Source organism: Triticum dicoccoides, chromosome 4B (genome assembly GCF_002162155.2).
Source record: "Triticum dicoccoides isolate Atlit2015 ecotype Zavitan chromosome 4B, WEW_v2.0, whole genome shotgun sequence".
Classification (NCBI taxonomy): Eukaryota; Viridiplantae; Streptophyta; class Magnoliopsida; order Poales; family Poaceae; genus Triticum; species Triticum dicoccoides.
The window spans coordinates 602,098,272-602,119,668 of record NC_041387.1 but is presented as its reverse complement, the minus strand read 5'-3'; the positions used below and the strand labels follow the sequence as shown (position 1 = coordinate 602,119,668).

The 21,397-nt window shown below is 44.3% G+C and overlaps 2 protein-coding genes across 2 annotated transcripts; both read right to left on the bottom strand.

The window, feature by feature from the left end:
* Positions 1-2,154: 2,154 nt before the first annotated feature.
* Positions 2,155-4,112, bottom strand: LOC119291706. Its single transcript, XM_037570516.1, has 2 exons — positions 3,720-4,112; positions 2,155-2,892 (listed from the first exon to the last, which is right to left on the bottom strand). The coding sequence occupies exons 1-2, from the start codon at positions 3,836-3,838 to the stop codon at positions 2,478-2,480; spliced, it is 534 nt and encodes a 177-aa protein (XP_037426413.1). The 5' UTR covers positions 3,839-4,112; the 3' UTR covers positions 2,155-2,477.
* A 3,085-nt stretch (positions 4,113-7,197) lies between these two features.
* LOC119291704 (WD and tetratricopeptide repeats protein 1-like) lies at positions 7,198-16,139 on the bottom strand. The gene is made up of 20 exons (XM_037570515.1): positions 15,907-16,139; positions 14,936-15,004; positions 14,674-14,751; positions 14,190-14,324; positions 13,996-14,103; positions 13,547-13,675; positions 12,928-13,043; positions 12,722-12,839; positions 12,318-12,423; positions 12,059-12,189; positions 11,000-11,170; positions 10,819-10,929; positions 10,248-10,359; positions 9,496-9,824; positions 9,276-9,366; positions 8,216-8,311; positions 8,072-8,142; positions 7,877-7,989; positions 7,604-7,709; positions 7,198-7,484 (listed from the first exon to the last, which is right to left on the bottom strand). The coding sequence occupies exons 1-19, from the start codon at positions 15,997-15,999 to the stop codon at positions 7,628-7,630; spliced, it is 2,259 nt and encodes a 752-aa protein (XP_037426412.1). The 5' UTR covers positions 16,000-16,139; the 3' UTR covers positions 7,198-7,484; positions 7,604-7,627.
* Between the last annotated feature and the right edge of the window lie 5,258 nt (positions 16,140-21,397).

Sequence of the window (21,397 nt, the reverse complement as noted above, 5' to 3'; positions counted from 1 at the left end):
AGCATATAAAGAAAGTTGGATGCATCAATCCCTCTTGAGCTTGAAGTAGTCATCATGTGCCTCCACTCCCTCCACAATGCGCAAGAACAATGGTTTCCACATGGGGAAACGGCAACGAAACCATGGATCATCTGGGAAAGTTAGGTTCGGAGCAAAGTAGTCCTTCTATAATAGCCATGCTCTAGACACCCTATCCCGATTGATCACTCTTCTCCCTTTGATTGAGCCCTTGAAGTTGAGAATATGCTCCACCTGCCGATCCATTTCCTCTTGCATGCTCATAAGCATGATCATGTCCACTTCTTTGTCCGAATCCAAGGAATCGAAGTAGTCATCTTGAATCATTTAATCAAGCTCCATCGGTCGATACTCCTCGTCCGGCGAAGCATCGTAATTCATCATTTTCCCTACAAAATCAAGAAAATCGGTCAGACAATGTATCAAACACATAGAACGCAAGCCAGAGCTAGAGAGTTGATGGACATATTGCGGTGGGGTCTGGGCCGGCGACGACGTCCCCGGCGGCGAGGACGAGAGAGAGGACTGCTTTGCCGGAGGTGGCAGCGCAGAGGCTATGGACGGCTACAAGGCGCGCACGGCGGCGGGGCGGCGAGATGGAAGGGGAGGAGTAGGAAGAAGAGAGGAGAGAGCAAATCGATGCGATAGGTCGATTTGGTGGATTCGGTGCAATTTGCGATGAGGTTGGGCTGTCGGGTCTGACGTGGCGGACGCGCTCGAGTGCCCCGATATCCACCCCATATTTGGGCTGGATCTGAAGGGTGTCGGTTAGCCCGGGCGTTTGAGGCACCCGTCTGGGTCAAAATTTCGTGACCGGGCAGCCCGCCCCGGCATATGAGGCAGGTTTGGGGCGCCCGGCTGTAGATGCTCATAGTTTGTTCTATCAGAGGAATCAAGACATGACTATGGTGGGATATTGTGATGCTGGATATCCACCCGGTCCCCATAATGCTAGATCACATACTTGTTTTGTCTTTTCGCATGGGGGTACAACCTTCTCTTGGAAATCAACAAAACAAACTTTGGTGGCTACATCCACAAATCATTCTGAAATCATTATTCTGTATGAAGCATCACGTGAGTATGTATGGCTTCGCGGAATGATGAATTTTATTGGAAGTTCAAGTGGGATTGGTTCATTTGAATCACCCACCATTATCTATGAAGATAATGTTGCATGCATTACGCAGATGCAAACATGTTATATAAAGAATAATATTGCAAAGCATGTTGCTCCTAAATTATTTTATCCCTATGAGTTGCAGAAAAATGGGAGATAAATACTTTGCAAACGAAGTCATGTGATAATGTTGTTGATTTATGTACAAAGTCCTTACCATGTTTTTATTTGAGAACTGTATTAATGGAATTGATATGAGACGACTTCGAGACTTGCAAAGTTCGGTGGGTGTATCCATGTATGATAATATATTTGTGGTCCTCGGATCTTTGATATTGCATTCTTTTTATTTATGAGTTTTTTTCCGAATGGTTTCTCTTGGAAGGTTTTTAATGAGGTAATAGTAATACGGGTATTATGATATGTCAGTTTCTCCTTTTGCTCCCACGTTTTCTTCGAGAGTTTTTGATGTCATATTGCACATATCTTCTCATATTTTTCCTAGAGGGTTTAGGAGACTTAACAAGATGATGATGATGTTATAACGATAGTTTCGCTCATGCACCTTATCCAACCAACATGCAAGGCATCCCTTCGGCGACATAGCATTCGTTCAGAAACTACTGCCTTCGTTCCAAAATATTAAGTGAATTAGTTTTCTTAAAGTCAAACATGTATATGTTTGACCAAGTTTTTAGAAGAAAAAATACCAATATCTACAGTACCAAATCTGTATCATTAGATCTATCACAAAAATTATTTTCATATTTTTATTTTGTATTGTATATGTCAATATTTCATTCAATAATCATGGTCAAACATACACAAATTTGACTTGCATGAAAATCGATACATCTTATATTCCGAAACAGAAGTGTGATCCCAACCAACGATAAATAATGGGAAATTTTACGATGCATTGTGATACACCAAAGTATGTGTATTATACGGGCGATCCAACAGATAAGACTAACTGGGCCTTATTAAAGCCGAAGGTATTTTTGACTAAAAAATAGTTAAGTTTAATTGGCCCAATTAAGCCCTTTCATTTGTCTTTACACTGTTCCTTTACAAATGTAAACATCATCGAGGAACGAACTCGGCTACTGTTCATTTGTCATTTGTCTCTCTTACATTAACACTCTCTAAACCGGGAATCAAGTGAATGATCGAGCTGCATGTTATTGTTAGCAAGTCGATCGTCATGCTCTCAACATCACATATATAGAGCTATAGAACTCCATCGCCGCACCTGCTCACGTCTACTACATGTACGTAAATACATGCCCGCATGCTTAAATACGCACACTAAACCATGCACGACATGTACGGCGCTCAGCTAGCTACTGATGACCTCTTCCAAGAGCTTGTACCTCCGAACCCTCGGTCTTCCCCGGGCGACGCCGGGAGAGGGCGGCCCGGCGCCGCGGTTGGCACGGACGCCACTGCTCAGGTCAGACGCCGACCGCTGCAGCAGGAGCCGCCGCCGGTGTTGCTGCTTCTTGATAGGCTTGTTCAACTCCGCGGCGAAGTCGCCGCGAGCCGCGACCTTCCCCGGCATCGATCTGCTGCCACCGCTGCAAGCCGGGACATCCATGCGGTCAGCGGCCGGCACAGGCCGGCCGGGCACTTTGAAGGTGGATATCACCGGGCTAGGATCGGCGCCGCCGCCGTCGCCGCTTCCTTGCCCTGCCCTCAGGCACCAGTTGCATGTGCCATACGCCTCCGCCTTGGGGTACCGATCCGTGCAGTACCTAAAGTGACACATGACCATGTGTACACATTTAGTTGCTAGGTAGTACGTACATACGGAGTACATGCAGATACATGGAGTGCATGTACTGCGTTATTGCATGCACTGTCGCACACATTTGCAGATGGTAGACACGTGAAATATCAAAGAACTGAACAATGGCGACCGATCGATTCAGCTGTGGCTGAACTAGCTGGATGTCTATACAGGGTACAGCGACCGTACAGCTTTATATCAACATCGATCGGATGTGTGTATATATCTCTTGGGTCTTTGGCCGGCCCCATTTTGTTGACGAATTCTCGTGGAATCGTGCAAAAAGTCGGAACAAATTAATTGGCTGGATGTAGGGGCGGGCCGGGCACAGGGTGGCGCGCGAAAATGATATATCGGAGATAGATATGTGTATGCCAAACGTGTCACCAAATATACCAATGCAAACTCAAAAGGGGATTGCCATTGAACAGTTCTTGTTCAGATGAATCCAAGCACGAAACTAATCCATTATATAACTGCTGGCATTGTATGGTACTTCGTACGCCAAGCTAGATGATGATGCAGAATTAATGATGAATAGCCATATGCGAATCAATGCTTGCGTATGTTGGTGTGTTAGCTAATTCCATGTGCGCATGTTTGTGATATGCTGTGTCGTCGTTCGGTTAGAACCATTTCACACACACACAAAAATCCTCCTATTTCACGAACCTGCCGTCGTTGCTAATTAACCTAGCTATCCCCGTATCCAAGAATATCCATGCAAATAAATCCAAAATTAGCTCTTCTAATCACACATATGCGCCAACGGAAAAGAGGTAGGATACATACGTGTGCTGGGAGCGGAAGGAGCAGGCGGCGCAGCGGAACAGCTCCGGCAGGAGGCCATGGTCGCCGCACATGCAGCAGACGGCGGCCTCGGCGGCACCCAACTTGCCGTCGCCTCCCATGGAAATTAACGGGTATACACACCTGGCGATCGATCAATCGATCTCAGATGGATGGGCAGAGCTGCCACATGAGATCGATTCCGATCGATCGATCGATCGATCGATAGGCTTTGCTTGCCTTGTTCTTGGCAAGGCAAACTACCTGCAGCAGGGTTAGGGAGAAGAATGAACTGGAGGATGGTGGGGGCGCTGCTGGCTGTGGTAGTGCTAATAAGCTGATGCGCTGTCTGCGGTAGTCTTCACACATCTCAAGATCTTGCGGGAGCTGCCCTCTTTTGTCCTCCTCCACCTCGTCCCCCATGGCGGACATGTAACGCTGTCCTGATTTATTTTTTCAGTTAGCTTTTGCCTTTTGGACCTTCAAGTTTATACTTTTTTGTGTGAAGCTCTTCACTGAACTGAAGAAAAAATGGCTTCAACTACTTTCTTTGTTTTGATATCTCAATCGATTCTCGTTAAAATAAGTTACCTCTATTATCTCCAAAGTTTTCTTCCATGGACATAACATTTTGAAATGGATTCCTCCGAAACCGGTGATGGTTATAGCGAAGTGGAGAGAGAAAGCGTATTACCACACGACGTGCAACTTTTCTCCTAAATAGGGCATGGCATTATTGATAAAGTTTATAAACTATAAATGAGTATCAGAACGACATTACTAATACATTCTTATTTCTTAGGCTGGTTGTAATGGGAGTATCATAACTAGTATCATGCATGCCAACTAGGCAACTTTGATGAGGTGGCATAGAATTAAATGAAGTAAAAGAGGGTTGAGTATCATATCATGATACCGTATCATAATAAATGCTACACTAGTATGTGTCATGCATGACAATAAATAAAGTCATCTATGATACTACCATATGATACTATGCATTAGGGAGGTAGTATCATACACTAGTATCATATGCATGATACTAACTTATGATACTGCCCATTACAACCAACCTTAGTTGGGCTATCATGTGCGCAACTGGCACACATTAAGTTGTTTACAAATTTATTTATTTTAGCACATTCCACGTCTTTCACAATGGATTATTCTATTTCTATAGCATGCAAGATGTTATGACTTACGCAATTAGACCATTGGGCGAAGTAGATGGAGAAACGATATTTATTAACAAGGTTTTGTGATTCAACACCTACATTCCTTGGGCATGAGTGCGGACGCTCCTTCACATGTACTAAATCGATCGACACAATAAAATCAAAGACAAAGCTTGTTGAGGCCATCGGATGCATCTCAACGATCGCAACGTGCCATGGTCCAGTCACACCGCCACCCTTGTCATGGCATGCAAGTATCTGGTGTCACATTTTATTTGCTTGTGCATGTAATGTACTTCCCCCATCCTATAATATAAGATGCTTTTGCAAGCTAAAACAGCTTGCAAAAACGTCTTATATTGTGGGACGGAGGGGTAATTTTCTTGTTTCGGAAATAGGGTGAAGTCTGGGCTTACATGAATACGTACACGATGTAGGAAAGTCACACTTGCGTTGGCATTCCTTGATCAAAGGGGAAAAAACTAGAGTACTTGCGTTGTAAAAAAAAACAAGAACAATACACGCACAGCACGATAGAATGTCTCCGCTGGTCCAGTAAATATCAGATCTTACAAGGGCGAGTACACAAAACAACCTGAGTAATAATAATGATAACAAAGACAAAAACAAATAGCGTGTCGTTTTCCAGTGGCAAAGCCGTGAAAAGGAGGGCATCGAGGGGGCAAGCCAGACCCCGGCCCGTGGAAGGAATAATTGCGTTTGGGTGGACGGTCCTCGTTGGGCGGCGGGGCAAGCCTGGGCCTACCGAAACGCGACGCGCATCCGTACTTGGCTTCACTGACAGGAGCGGCCCACGGGGCCAGCGGGCGACCTGTCAGTCACACGCGACGGTCTCTTGCCCAGTAGACCTAGAGAGTCAAGCGATGGCAGCCTTTGTAAAATAGCTGAAAAACAGGGGGCCGATGGGCGACGGCGGGGGGTCGGTGTGTTTTGTTTGACTAGGCATGCATGCGGCGACAGCCAATCGGATACCAGGTGATGCGTGGGCCCCACTGCGACCTAGTGGCAGGTACTACTAGTTGTACTTTGTGGCGTGCGCGCGTGTGGTGTGCGTAGGAAGGAATACCACCGGCCAGCCACCAGAGGGGAAGGGAGAGGCCGGACCTGACCGGACCGACGGGCAAGTGCTTCACGGCGAGGCGAGACAAGGATTTTTTTTTTCTCGTTTTGGCGTGATCCGTTGCGTGCGCGCCTGGTCTATACGTGAAGCTATGGCCTTTGACTTTCTTTTTCCCTCGGTGTATGTACTGTAAACCACGACGAGCCTTGGTGAAGACTGCAGCATGCTGAGACGTGGACTCGAGGGCTCCTTCTTAGCTAGTGCGTGCGGACGTGGGATTAGCAATTTGGGTCTTTGCTTTTCTTCTTCGTGTATAATAAACATAATAAAAGTTGTTGGTAGAAAGAAAGATGTACGTCTGCTGTACAGCGTAGGACATCATGATCTGGACAGGGGCAAATTCAACAGAGTCGACGCGATTACCACGAGGGTATTTTCATTTCTCACGATGGGTCTCTTTGTCTTGGATGAGATCGGAGAACACGAGCTGGATGGGGATGGCGCGATTGAGACGTCAGCAAAGCAACACCTCTGGATTCCAGGCTTCCAGGCACTAGTGATAGGGCGCTGATTTGGTTTGTTTTGCTTTGCTTGGCCCTGCTCTAGATAAAAGTACTACTACTAGTACTAGTGATTTGTTCAAAAAAAAATACTACTAGTACTAGTGACGTACTGTTGGCTACCAAGTGATAGGTTCGGACATTCTACATACTTCCAGCTGGAACATATACTCGCAACGCCAGCCGACAGATGAAACCGGAGCGGAAAAACATACCAGAGGGCCCCCGCACCCGGAGAAACTGGCATTATCAAAACGCCCGCAGCCTTGCCGCGGACAACAGAAACGTTTATAAAACAAGCCGAGACAGCCTTAGCGTCGCTAGGGTTCCGTCACTTCCTTGCAAGGGTGAGCGAAACGCTCTTGCATCTAAAGAGAAACACGTCCACTTCGCCCTTTGCGTGTTCGATAGTGTTGCCTGCCCACTTCGCCCGTCAACCTACGACGTAGGCTGAACTATCGATGGTGATGTCTCTACTGCATCACGGCACTTACACTGAACTAAAAACGATCATGTAAGCATTCATTTGGACCAAATGGGGACCCAAAACCATAAGTCGGCACCAAGCAACATACAGTATGTCTCTACTGCAGCTTCTCTACCCGAGGTCTCACCTGCATTTACCAGTAGACTTGCCCGACGACGTAGCATCCAAGTCGCCGACCTTTCGCCCCAGAAAAACGTCACAGCAGACGGCTCTATTATGGAAGCATGTACAGATGATTTACTTATTACAAGACTTCGCTTTTCTACAATCTGTACAAGTGAATGCACCAACAAACAGCCTTTACTGTCTATTCTCATCTCAAGCAACAACTTAATACCAGCGCCCCTGCAATATTATCTAAGCAAGGTGTGCAAAACACTGGCTACGATTGCAACACAACCTTGCAATCTCATGTTTACCTAGACACTGGCTGCTTGTATCTTGGATTAAATGTCCTCCCTTTTCCTGAAAAGTGAAAGAAAGAACAAATCAAAAGGCCGAAATCAGAGAGCAAAAGTGAGGTTTCACATTATTCCCGAGTAACATGTTGGGAATGCCCTAAAATCTCCAGCAAACAGCAGTACCTCAGCAACCCAAGCAATAGTATATCAAGTCTGCGCACACTCTAAAGGATGCAAGCTTCCTTCAGCAAATTCATGCGCCCCAAATCGTTCCAAAAACTCAAAAGGCCTGCACATAGATACGTAACATAGGAAAATCATTACTAGCTAGTTTCTATATATAACTTGGTACACAGATCAAAAGAAACAGCATGGTACCACATGATAGATGTGGTAATTTCATTGCAAGCCAAAATAGCATATGGCTAAACTCCTAAGGAAGTTTTGACAGCTTACAACAAAGTTTCACGGTTGCGGCATAACTTCTTCTGGTTGTTCTCTATGGCACTTAACACATCAATTTCTGGTCCATCAACCATAGAAGTACCTTCTGCATCCGGTGTCCATAACTAGCAATAAACAAAGACAAAGTGAATAGTGAGGGCAAATTATTCAAGTACTTCAAGAAAAGAAAAGGATCAGATCAAATACCTTTATTGTATTGTCAATTCCACTCGTTGCAACAGCACAATCATAGGGATGAGACTGTATACAGTTCACAACTAAACAAGATATAGGGGCACATGAGAAGCAGTACTCAAGGATAGCCACAGTAAGAAATGAAATTGCAATTACCAGCTCCATCCCCTGCAAGCATTTTAACAAGCCTTCCTGTTCTTTTCTCCCATATGAACCATCTACCATCATCACTTCCGCTGGCAATAAATTCCCCTATCGTAAGAGCAATACAGCATTAGGCACATTTAGTACATATGAATTACATTAAATTTAACTGTCTACACATACTTTGAGTAAACTATCATCAAATTAAGCTTTAAGAATTACTTTCCACAAAACTACACTCTTATGCGGGTTTGTTCCATAAAACTACAGGTCCGCTCTGACATATCTGTCGCAAAAATACACCCTAATGAGTTCCCGTCCAACTTTGACCAACGAGCCTACCTTTAACTGACACATGGTAATTTTAGCGCTGCTGGGACTCTACATCAGTCTGTACCTCTTGGTTGATGTTAGCAGGGTGAGAATCACGGAGGAGTATCAGAGCAATAAGGCAGACCTGGCCAGCTGGCCAACGTATCAGCTCTGCCTCAATCGTCGTATAACACGCAGAAATTAACGTGGCCTTCACAAGTGGGTCTGGTTCGTAATAGCAGTGGCTAGAACAGGAACTCATTAAACATGTTATTTGAGATATGCATGCCAAATAATGCCTGCTCGAGTGATAACTTTTCTTTGGAGTGTACTTTTGTGATAATTTGGTAAATTTGCATAAATTCAAATCAAAGCAAGTGATTCTGTAGAACCTAATTATATGCCACACCACAATCTAGGATAATTTAACCTCTAATTGGTTCATGAGTTGTTTTCTGAACATCTAAGGGTATTTGATAACATAGTTTTTAGAGAATGTGCAAGAGCTCTGCACTTCTTATTTTAATCCGAAAGCATTACCGACGATAAGAAACCGACCAAGAAGGGATCTTTCACTTAGAAAGGTAAGGAAAAGCCCACGCCAAACCTAGCAACAGGTGCATGAAAGGTGCACAGCTGTACGCCTTCTATAAAAGGTCGATGTCTTCTGTTATCCGTCATGCAAACGGCTGGTAGCTGGACTATCGACTTAAATAAAAATTAAACATGCATGCAAGAAGAAACAGCTTAATAGCCTAACCTTGTTCACCAAGAAAGCTAGCTTGCTTTATATCTGTCCCCACATTGCAGTGCCCAACATATCTTTGTTTCATATCAATGGCAACATCCGGCTACATTGCACAACAGGATGGTATTAAAGCCATGCAATGTCAGCATACAAATATAGGACACCGAAAAAGAGAATCCCGTACTAGGGACTTTAACATTCAGATAAAAGAGTAGGATGAAAAAGTAAGAACCTCGTAGGCAGAATCGCCATTACAAGTGGACTCAGCTGATCCATTCCGAACAGACTGTTCATTAGTTTGATCCTCTCTTCGGTTCAATTTTAAACGTAAGCTACCTCGAACAGCACCTGGATCACTATCATGGCTTTCGTCACCTGATACTGATGTATCAAAGTCTAACTCCATCTCATCATTGTAATCTGAATCTTCTCGGCCCTCCTGTGATGATGACCCACTAACATCTGATCTGAACAATAGATCACTCAATGACCGTAACCGTCCATGCCGTGCATCAGTGTTAGTATTTCCTTGTTGATCTTTTTTATTTTTCTCAAGTTCAGCTGTTTGAACAACATAAATCCATCAGATCTTTCAAAAAAAATAACAGAAACATATCACATATTGTGGATACAAGCAACAATAAAATTTTGAATCCATTGGCATCATAGAATTCTCAATCCGAATATATCCTCGAGTTCAATACCAGAAGCTATAAAATAAATACAATGGATCTACGAACAGCTGTGGCAGCAGAAATTACATGGAAAATGAATATGGAATATTATATATAGAGAAGTACTGGTACATTTGCATGTACATGTTTCTTGTGATCACTAACATTTTCAGATTAACAGGTTACTGAGCTATGTGCACTGGAGAGGCCATCTTTTAGCATGTGAAGCTGTGACTACATAACAATCTCCAAATATTAAATTCACATGGTGTAGCTATGCGGGACAAAACAATTGTTTCTATGTACTCACCAGCAGCAAGTCGCTTCTTTATATTTTCCACCTGTTCCGCAGACACCGAATTTGGTAGAACAAGACTATGTGCAGCTTCTGCATATTCACATGCCTCCTTCAGTCTTCCTAACTACAGAAGGCAAAGCACATATTTGTAAGAGATGGAGAATGTACCGAGTTTCCATCTCTTCATTTATCACTCCAGACTAAAGGAGGAGGATTTAGGAGATAAAGAATTTTAGTGAGATAACAAGACGCATCAATTGGTAGGCATGTGGTTGTGGATAAGTCTACACATCAATTATAGAACTACAAGGAGCCGATCATAGCAGACACGATTAAACAAAGGGGTGATCGAGTCGGTATGATCTAAGCATCCACCTAATTAGAATTGCTTTAGAATATGCTCATTTTCATCTGACAAAGAATAGGTAGCACAAATTTAGAATTTCCTAACAAAGGCAAAACAACTCGAGATACCATGCACAAAGCAACTCAAAGTACCAGGTTTAGACCGATTTTGTATGATGGTACAGCATTATTTGCTGTATAAGCATATATAACCTTAGACACAATTACACATTTTTACCTGTAGCAGTGCATCAGCCATGAACAAGTGTGCCTGGAATGATGCGAAGTCAATACTCCTTGCTTCATTGCAATCCCGAATAGCCATGTAAACATCATTTTTCCACCTCCGCTGTAAATCATAAGTTCAATATTTTTTATGGAACAGAGATTTGATAACCGATAAACAAATGATAGCAAACCTTTAGGTACAATCCTGCGCGGGTACACAAACAATCATGCCTCGTGCTATCATCAATATCAGATTCCATGGCCTCGAGTATTTCACAGCATGCTTCAATGCCATGCATTAGGTTTGTGCCAGTCTCCAGAGATTTTATCACGACTTGCATAAGTTTCTTCAACATATCTACCTGAAACAGGTGCCATGAAAGGCAGAGAAGTTCAACATGTCTCGCAGACCAGGCAACATATGTGATCTAAAAAGCACGGATACGGGGACACGGACACGGCGACACGCATACGGGGGCACGGGATACGGCATTTTCCAGAAACAGCCCATCAGGGACACGGCAAGTATATATAAAAATAAATAAAAATATGCCATGTAATATAGAGTTAAAGACGAAAAAATAACGAGAAAGAGATTGCCCCATTCAGCAGTAACTGGGCCACAAAGAAGATGATCCATTAGTAGTTGGGCCGGCCCAGCTAGTGCCATTTCAAGAGCAACTGAATGCTACAGATTAATCTGCACCGTCAAAACTCAAACCCTATCTCTCTCTGCTCTAACGCTTTGACCAAGCCGCCACTCTCCTCCCAGCGATGGATCTCTCATCTACCCTGCAGCAGGCCAGCAGCTCTCGCCACCGCCCTCCTCCCAGCGTGCTCCTCTTGCCGCAACAGCGGCGGCGGCCAGCGCTGCAGCGGGGGATGCAGCAGCAGCAACGGCGGCGGCGCGGGCACAGCAGCAACAGCACCGCAGTGGCGTGGGCGCAGCATCAGCACGGCGGCGAGGGTGCTCCAGATCCAGCGTTGCCTCGTGTCCCTTCCGTATCCCAGCCGTGTCCCTCCCTTTTCTTTCTTTCTTTTAATTCTTAATTCAGGAAATACGGCGGGATACGCGTATCCCCGCATGTCCGAGCGTGTCCCCGTGTCCCGCCGTGTCAGCACGGGGATTCGGCAACTTTTGTCGTGTCCATGCTTTGTAGTATGTGATAGTGTGATACGAAGAGGCCATGTTTATGAAAGCGAGAAGCGCAAGCGCACCCAAGCAAGTGCAGAGAGAGAAGATTGCTCACCCTACACAAATTTCTCTTAGCTGGAAACTTGTCTCGTTTTGACTTTTGTTTTCTTGGTTCCTTGTGAAAAGGCAGTAAACATAACTGATCGCGTACGTCATCTGCTGTGTATCTCACTGGACTCGTATTGTCTGAAAATATAGAGATAAATTGACCAGTAAAGTATTAAAGATATCAACACTGGCAGTGGGCAGAAAACAAGCAGAAGTGTGATAACAAAAATGAGGATACATACACAAAGGGAGCTGAACAACCATACCTGGGTCGACATCAAATAGATATACATGTTCACCACTGTAACTCAAAAGAACCTCATTCCCATTCGGGCTGAACGCAACATGGGTAAGGTGCAAATTTGACTTCCTCTGATTACAATGCAGAGGCCAAATGTCAACGAATGTAACAGAAAAGTCACTTTGAAAGCAACAGGTAACAGAATTCTGAACTCAAACTAAACAAAGTTGCCAATTCTACGCCAAATACTGTAGCATGATTTCTGGGAGAAAACTGAACTCCTCAGAAAAGTATTTTCTCAAATAATCAAGTTAAAGCAACCCCATAGCTCTAAAATATAAGAGCAGTCCATGTGATACCAGCAAGCAGTAACTACTGCCACCTTTACCATGCACAATCTGGAACACCACAACAAGGAGAAAAACTCACATTCTCAGCAAGGTGCAATGGACAGAACATTTTTATACAAGGCGGTGGCTTCCTTCTTGTTTGACATGAGCTCAATGGTGGAAGCATTCTCCTATCATACAGCCGGGCAAACGCATCACTGCATAAACATCAAGTTGTGAGGTGATGTTTTTTAAGTTGAAGGGCAAGGCCCGTCATGCACTGACTAATTTATGACAACAAATTACCTCCCACCAACAAGGAGCTGATGGGGACGAACTGAGCTAATATCACAAGACTTAAACGACAGCGGTTGTCTGGGGGGATCAGCTAAAGACTTCTTTCCTCCAGATCGTAGATCTAGCTGTCAAAAACACATGTAATGTAGAAACTGGAATCAAAACCAAATCCACACCCAGCTAAGCTAACTTTACAACCAGCATTTATCCTATGGATATATTTATCATGGCATTTCCAAAAGGACTCATAATAACATCAGAGATCATACCAATCCTGAGAGGAAGTGACTGAAAGCAACAACATGCTGGTTGCAAAGTTAAACTAATTATATTACCATAGTGAAGCATTACAGGTCCATTCATCTGGTAAATAGCAAAGCAATGCAAAAGCATAAAACAACATAGGCTCATTTAGTTATGTCTGTTCTTGTTCAAGGGTTCGTGGAACAAAAAAGAGAGCCACCTCAAAATTCAAACAGAGAAACATTTAAAAGTAACACAAGATGTGCTACCATAGTAAAACTGGCCACTTGTATTTGGCTCTCAAGGACAAAAGCTAAATTCAGGTGGAATCAGATGCTCAACGAGAACCACAATAGAAGCGGAACCCAACAGATAGAATACTCACAAGCACGTTACGGCATTCCTGATTAACCAATCCTGCACGAGGACAGGAACTGCATTCCCTAAAATCATGCTGTCTTACAGTACCATCCTCACTTGCACTCCACACTACATTAGGGTTGCCACCTTCGACCTACATATTGCAGATAAACATAATTATGAATGTTGAACCAGGCAGTGTGAAATCTTAATGCATCAGTAAGTAGAACACATCTCAAGTGGTGCAAAGATGTGAAAATAAGGCATCGTTCTTTCTTCTCGAATAGATACTACTCCCTCCGTCCCATAATATAAGAGCGGTTTTGACACTAGTGTAAAATCTAGAAGGGCGTACATTTAGGAACAACCTCAAAGCTTTGTCAAACTTAGATGCAATTCAAAGACAAATTTTCTTCATGCTATACGGTTCCACATTCCAATCATATGGCGTTCAGCATAAGACTAGGATCTTACAGCTAGTTTCTTGACCCTCCTTGAGTGACATTGGTAAACTGCAGCTGGCTCCATGGAAACCTCCCTAGGCCTTATGCCACTTAAACGAGACAAATTGAAAACACGAACCTGGAAAAGAATCAATAAACTTCTCCTGAAAAGGATGCCTCAGAATAATAGGGAAAGATAAAAGTGAAAACATAAAAAGGTTGTACCTCAGCATCTCCTGCTCCTGAAACTACTACTTCATCACATGTTTCCGGTACAAATTTTGTGCAAAATACATTTGCTGAATGTCCAGTATCAATTTCATGCAACAGCTCTTGATTAGCATAATTCCAGATGTTGACCTGCAGAACAAGTATTGATACAGAAGTACACTGAATCAACCATCAAACTCTCCGGCCTTTTCCAGTCCAAGGATATACACCATTGGAAACAAAATCATATACATAGAAAATGTTCAACTTCAAGATTGTGTCATCTCTAACTCTGAGCAACATCTATTTTGCAAGAAAATGGTGTTATATCATTCAGATTGCTTTCACTTAAGGTTGTAACAAAAAGTTAAATCTCAGTCAACAAAGAAGTACAGGAAAAAAATTACTGTGTTGCAAGACAAGTAAAGAGTTCATGCAACTCTACCAGCTACAGATAGCATGAGAATAATGGATGAGAAATTGGCATCCAGAAACTTACTCTAGTGTCATCTGATCCTGATATCAGAAGTGAGCCACTTGAGTTCCATGCAATAGCATTCACGCAACCTACGTGACCCTGTTAGATATCACAGGAAACCAAAAGGCAATCCAGTAAAAATCAAGGATACAGCAAGGAACTTCGCTATTTCAGCTTCCTTCTAAGCAAATAAAAATTCCAACGCAGGAAACAAACAAACCTCCCTGTTCTTGTGAGGAAGCTAGCATATATGATAAGATAAACAACAAAAGAAGTCAAATACCTCAATCTCCTTTTCTAAAGCAAGCCTTTGTACTAGAGAAGAATGGAACTGCATTCTCTTTCCAATGTCCTGGAAAAGAAAATTTTGTTAATTGTGCCTAGTTTATCAGTGTTTACTCTATGACAATGTCCAAGAATCCAACACAAGGTTTTGAACAAAAATCCTAGTTCCCATAAATTCACCTCACGCTTAGTTTCCATTCTTCCCGCAAAAATAATAATAGTATTATTAGTTAGTTCCCATTTAAGGAGACCATATACGAACACAAGGTCAAAGTGATAAGAAGTTGGCTCAAGAGCATAGCACAAAGATCATGACTTCCCAAACTCATATCACAGTCCCACTTCTAATACAGTAGACATTAGTATCCAATAGCATAGCCCAAGTAATGGAACAACCCATTGGCTACAGCCCATACCGTTCTCCTACAACCTAAAAAGCACCCCCGCCATAAAAATGCATTAGGAGGGTTGTTAATTCGTTCGCCTGCATTCTAAATAACTCACCTGCACATAACAGTAGTATAAAACAGGCGATACTGGAGTCAATTCCAATTTCTCGAGAAGCATCTACCCACGGAACCAAAAAAATCACCTCACGAGCTGTGAACCAACATTACTTCTGATATCTGCGAGGTTACGCAACCGATACATACATCAACAAGGAACTGCGTCACTGTCAGACTCCACGCAGTCGAGCTATTGGCAGCATTAACCAACATTCACCGGACGTTCATAAACCCTTCCAAATGTCAGCTCGATCGAGAAACCCCGCCCGAGAAATGCAACACGAGCCCCCAACCCCCGCGGGTCACGAGCCAACCAGCGATTGGCCCACCGCCCACGCGAACCCCTCCCGCCGAATCGGGCAATTCGGGCCAGAAACTTCGCCCCAAAGCTAAGAACGCACAGATGCACCACGCCTGGAACGCGGAAAGGACAGAAGGGGTCGGCCATTCCGAGGGCGCTTACGGGGGAACCGTGGAGGCTGCGGGCGTCGAGCAGATCGGTGAGGCCGCCGTCCGAGAAGCGCCACCGCAGCCTCTCCGTCGCGTCCATCTCCATCTCCGGCGCCGGCGAGCGCGACCCCAGCAGCGGCGACACTCCCCGATCGCGCGCCGCCGATTCGGTGGGTGCTTCCGGAAGCTCTCGCGCCTTCCAGCCGAGGGGGTCGGAACGGAACCGGGGAATGGATGGGTGCGGTGCGGTGCGGGGGTTTGCTTCGGGTTCCAGGGAGCCGGGTTGGAGTGGGGGAAGAAAAGCGGCTGGTGGGACCAGGGACGCGTGGGGTCTGCCGCCGATGAAGCGGGATCTGACTGACAGGTGGGTCCAGCTTTTAGTCTCTTTTCGTCGATGGGAGGCGCGCTCGTGGCCGTCTGATCCGGGGGCAGCTAGTGTAGGATCTGCTTTTATGTGAGAATCAATGAGATTTATTTTTTTTATGGCCCGAGAATCAATGAGATTAATTTTTCTAGAAATATTAAACATGTTTAAAAATTCTGAAAAAAATTGTAGACACACATCAATGTTTGATGTACAAACTTAAGAAGTTTCAGCTACTAATTCAATCTACTTGTAAAAAAATCGGATGTGAATGTTGTCAAACACTATTCGCCCAAAGCTGACACTACTCACAATTGAATTTGCTATTTTTTATCTCTAATTGTAGATCTCACTGAGCAAACATCGCAGAAAGTCAGTGCTAGTGCCAAGTATAGAATTTGAACCCTGGTGGGTTAGAAATAACACTCACTAGTAGAAAACAGGGCCTTTGGTTCAGGCCAGATAAGTCCATTAGTCCTGGTTCAGTCACGAACCGGGACCCATGGGGGCATTGGTCCCGGTTCGTGAGCCCAGGGGGGCGGGCGGGCCTCGTGAGGGCATTGGTCCCGGTTCGTCTGGCCCCTTTGGTCCCGGTTGGTGGGACAAACCGAGACCAATGTGCCTGCTCCTGGCCCATCATCATTGGTCCCGGGTGGTGGCATGAACCGGGACCAAAGGGTGTCCTTTAGTCCCGGTTCCAGCCACGAATCGGGACCAATGAGTTGCCTATATATACCCCCTCGCCGGCGAGCAGAGCACTCCATACTGCTCTGTTTTTTCTGGCCGGCAAGGGGAGGGCTTTGTGGTGCTCTAGCTCACCTCCTGTGCACATAAGGTGTTCGATGGAATGTCCGAGCCACACTACTTAAGCTTTCTCCTCTCCAAACTCGATCTCGAAACTCCATTTTCCTTAATATTTGTCTAGGTTTAGCGGTCTGTCACGTCCCGTCCCCGTCTTCAACGCCGTCAATCGCCCGCGCCGATCTCGTCGCCGGCACCACCGTGGTGAGCCTTTTGTTCTTATCTTCTTTTTGAAAGGAAAAAATTTCTTACTTGTATGTTTAGATAGATACTTGTATAATTTTCTTACTTTTATTATTGCTTCTTATTATGTAGTGTGATGGTTTTGGTATCCGGCCCCGTCGGTCCTCGTCCTGTCTATGATTCGGATGTGGTATATATTATCTTTTATAACTAGTTGGTTCATTTATTGTTTATGACAACTATGTCGACCAACGTGACATAGATTTTATTTATCTAGGAGGTATGTGAACCGGAAATTCCAACCGACCCTATTGTCGAGAGGTTAAATTTAGTTGAAGAAGAAAACAATTTCTTGAAGTAAAAAATAAAAAAATTGAGGTGGAGAAGATAATATTGAAGTTGCGTGTTGCGGATGTCGTCGATGATCACAAGATCAAAATGGATGCAATTCGCTTGAAGATTGGTAGAAAATGTGCCATTCATACCGAGGCTTGATATCATTATATCGTTGGATCAATTATTACCTTGGTTGCGATTATGATCGGATTTGTTTTCGCATTGAAATGTTTTACATAGTTTCAGTGAGAACTATGTATGTACTTTGGTTTTAATGTGATGATGAACTTCTATTAATTTGGTCACTTAATTATCTATTCATGATGTTCTATAATGGTTTTTGACACACTAAATTATATATAATGGACGCAGATGAACCGGCAATGTATGTACGGTGACAGACACACCTCCGGGTACATTAAGGGTGTGCATAGTTTTCTCGAAGTGGTTGAGGCAAACAAGCAGAATTGTTTTATGTATTGTCCATGCCCTATATGTGGGAATACGAAGTCTTACTCTGACTCAAAAACCCTTTACACCAAACTGCTTTATAAGGGTTTCATGCCACACTATAATGTTTGGACCAAGCACGAAGAAATAGGGGTTATGATGGAAGACAACGAAGAAGAAGAGGACGATGACAACTATGTGCCCCCTGAATACGGTGATGCTGCAACGGGGGAAGCTGTTCAAGATCAAGAGGAACCAGACGATGTGCCCGGTGATGATCTTCGCCAGGTCATTGTTGATGTAAGGATACGGTGCGAAAGTGAAAAGGAGAAGCTGAAGTTCGATTGCAGAGGATCACAAAAGAGGTTTGTACCCCAATTGCGAAGATGGCAACACAAAGCTTGGTACCATACTGGAATTGTTGCAGTGGAAGGCAGAGAATGGTATGCCTGACGAAGGATTTGAGAAGCTACTGAAAATATTAAAGAAGAAGCTTCAAAAGGATAACGAATTGCCCGACAGTACGTATGCAACAAAGAAGGTTGTATGCCCTCTAGGATTGGAGGTGCAGAAGATACATGCATGCCCTAATTACTACATCCTGTACTGCAGTGTGTACGAGGATTTGAACGCGTGCCCAGTATGCGGTGCATTGCGGTATAAGATCCGACGAGATGACCCTGGTGATGTTGATGGCGAGCGCCCCAAGAAGAGGGTTCCTACCAAGATGATGCGGTATGCTCCTATAATACCATGGTTGAAACGCCTGTTCAGAAACAAAGAGCATGCCAAGTTGATGCGATGGCACAAAGAGGATCGTAAGAAAGACGGGAAGTTGAGAGCACCCGCTGATGGGTCGTAGTGGAGAAAAATCGAGAGAAAGTACTGGAAGGAGTTTGCAGGTGACGCAAGGAACGTATGGTTTGGTTTAAGTGCGGATGGCATTAATCCTTTTGGGGAGCAGAGAAGCAATCACAACACCTGACCCGTGACTCTATGTATCTATAACCTTCCTCCTTGGTTGTGCATGAAGCGGAAGTTCATTATGATGTCAGTTCTCTTCCATGGCCCTAAGCAACCCGGCAACGACATTGATGTGTACCTAAGGCCATTAGTTTCAGAACTTTTACAATTGTGGATTGGAAACGGTGTACGTGTGTGGGATGAGCACAAACAAGAGGAATTTGACCTGCATGCGTTGCTGTTTGTAACCATCAATGATTGGCCTGCTCTCAGTAACCTTTCAGGGCAAACAAACAAGGGATACCACGCATGCACGCATTGTTTAGATGACACCGAAAGTATATACCTGGACAAATGCAGGAAGAATGTGTACGTGGCGCATCGTCAATTCCTTCCGACCAACCATCAATATCAAAAGAAAAGCAAGCATTTCAAAGGCGAGGCAGATCACCGGAAGAAGCCCGCCATGCATACCGGTGATCACGTACTTGCTATGGTCAATGATTTAAAAGTAATCTTCGGAAAGAGTCACAGTGGACTATCTGTTCCGAATGACGCAGAGGGACGTGCACCCATGTGGAAGAAGAAATCTATATTTTGGGACCTACTGAAAGTGCAATCATGCCCTTACATCATGTTTTGATGTTGATGACAATATACATGTAGGGGACTAACAATGGCTGTTAAGTAAATCTCAGGTGTTAGTCCCCGGCTCATTGAAGTGTGTGGATCAAGGGCATACAAGTGATTTTACTCAAGGATGAAGCATAAAAATTGATTTCATATTTGGTTTCTTGAGTATAGGATCCTGCACTATTAAGAGGGGATCGGTAGGGTTAGTTAAAGACTTGCTCAAGTTACAATAATTCCTTGCTTCAATAAAAACTTGGGGTCACACAAAAATACTCTATGCACATGTTCTGTTTGCTCCCATGCCGGATGTCCGGGCTGCTAGCCGGATGTCCGGGTCACTGATGTTTAGACACCAGTAAGTCTGCATGCTCACACCAGATGTCCGGGCTGCACCCCGGATGTCTGGTATTTCCCCGGATGTCCGGCTCCCTGTCATCCCGACTCCAGTAGGTTTGCACGTTGCTGCCGGATGTCCGGGCTTCGCTCGGATGTCCGGTCCTTGCTCCGGATGTCTGGCCCCTCTGTTTTTCTCCTGGCTTCTCCTGTGTTCTTCTAGTGCCTCGCTGAAGGAAATATGCCCTAGAGGCAATAATAAAGTTATTATTTATTTCCTCATATAATGATAAATGTTTATTATTCATGCTAGAATTGTATTAACCGAAAACATGATACATGTGTGAATACATAGACAAACATATAGTCACTAGTATGCCTCTACTTGACTAGCTCATTAATCAAAGATGGTTATGTTTCCTAACCATAGACATGTGTTGTCATTTGATTAATGGGATCACATCATTAGAAGAATGATGTGATTGACATGACCCATTCCGTTAGCCTAGCACTTGATCGTTTAGTAGGTTGCTATTGCTTTCTTCATGACTTATACAAAGTTCCTGCAACTATGAGATTGTGCAACTCACGTTTACCGGAAGAACACTTTGTGTGCTACCAAATGTCACAACGTAACTGGGTGATTATAAAGGTGCTCTACAGGTGTTTCCGAAGGTACATGTTGGGTTGGCATAATTCGAGATTAGGTTTTGTCACTCCGATTGTCGGAGAGGTATCTCTGGGCCCTCTCGGTAATACTCATCACCTAAGCCTTGCAAGCATTGTAACTAATGAGTTAGTTATAAGATGATGTATTACAGAACGAGTAAAGAGACTTGCCTGTAACAATATTGAACTAGGTATTGGATACCGACGATCAAATCTCGGGCAAGTAACATACCGATGACAAAGGGAACAACGTATGTTGTTATGCGGTTTGACCGATAAAGATCTTCGTAGAATATGTAGGAACCAATATGGGCATCCAGGTTCCGCTATTGGTTATTGACCGAGAATGGTTCTAGGTCATGTCTACATAGTTCTCGAACCCGTAGGGTCCGCACGCTTAACGTTACGATGACTGTTTTATTATGAGTTTATAAGTTTTGATGTACCGAAGTTTGTTCGGAGTCTCGGATGTGATCACGAACATGACGAGGAGTCTTGAAATGGTCGAGACATAAAGATTGATATATTGGAAGCCTATGTTTGGACATCGGAAAGGTTCCAGGTGAAATCGGGATTTTACCGGAACACCGGGGGGTTACCGGAACCCTCCCGGGGGTTAATGGGCCTTAGTGGGTCATGAGGGAGAAGAGGAGGGCCGGCCAGGGCAGGCCGCGTGCCCCCTCCCCCCTATTCCGAATAGGACAAGGAAGGGGGGGGGGGGCGGTGCCCCCCTTTCCTCTTTCCCCTCCCCCCTTTCCTTCTCCACCAAGGC

Coding starts and splice junctions, on each gene's coding strand:
- LOC119291706 (XM_037570516.1), bottom strand. CDS start 3,838: ATGGGAGGCGACGGCAAGTTGGGTGCCGCCGAGGCCGCCGTCTGCTGC. Junction 2,893..3,719: donor TCCTTCCGCTCCCAGCACAC/GTATGTATCCTA, acceptor GTGTCACTTTAG/GTACTGCACGGATCGGTACC.
- LOC119291704 (XM_037570515.1), bottom strand. CDS start 15,999: ATGGAGATGGACGCGACGGAGAGGCTGCGGTGGCGCTTCTCGGACGGC. Junction 14,752..14,935: donor CTTTAGAAAAGGAGATTGAG/GTATTTGACTTC, acceptor GATATCTAACAG/GGTCACGTAGGTTGCGTGAA. Junction 8,312..9,275: donor TAGCTTTCTTGGTGAACAAG/GTTAGGCTATTA, acceptor CTCTTACGATAG/GGGAATTTATTGCCAGCGGA.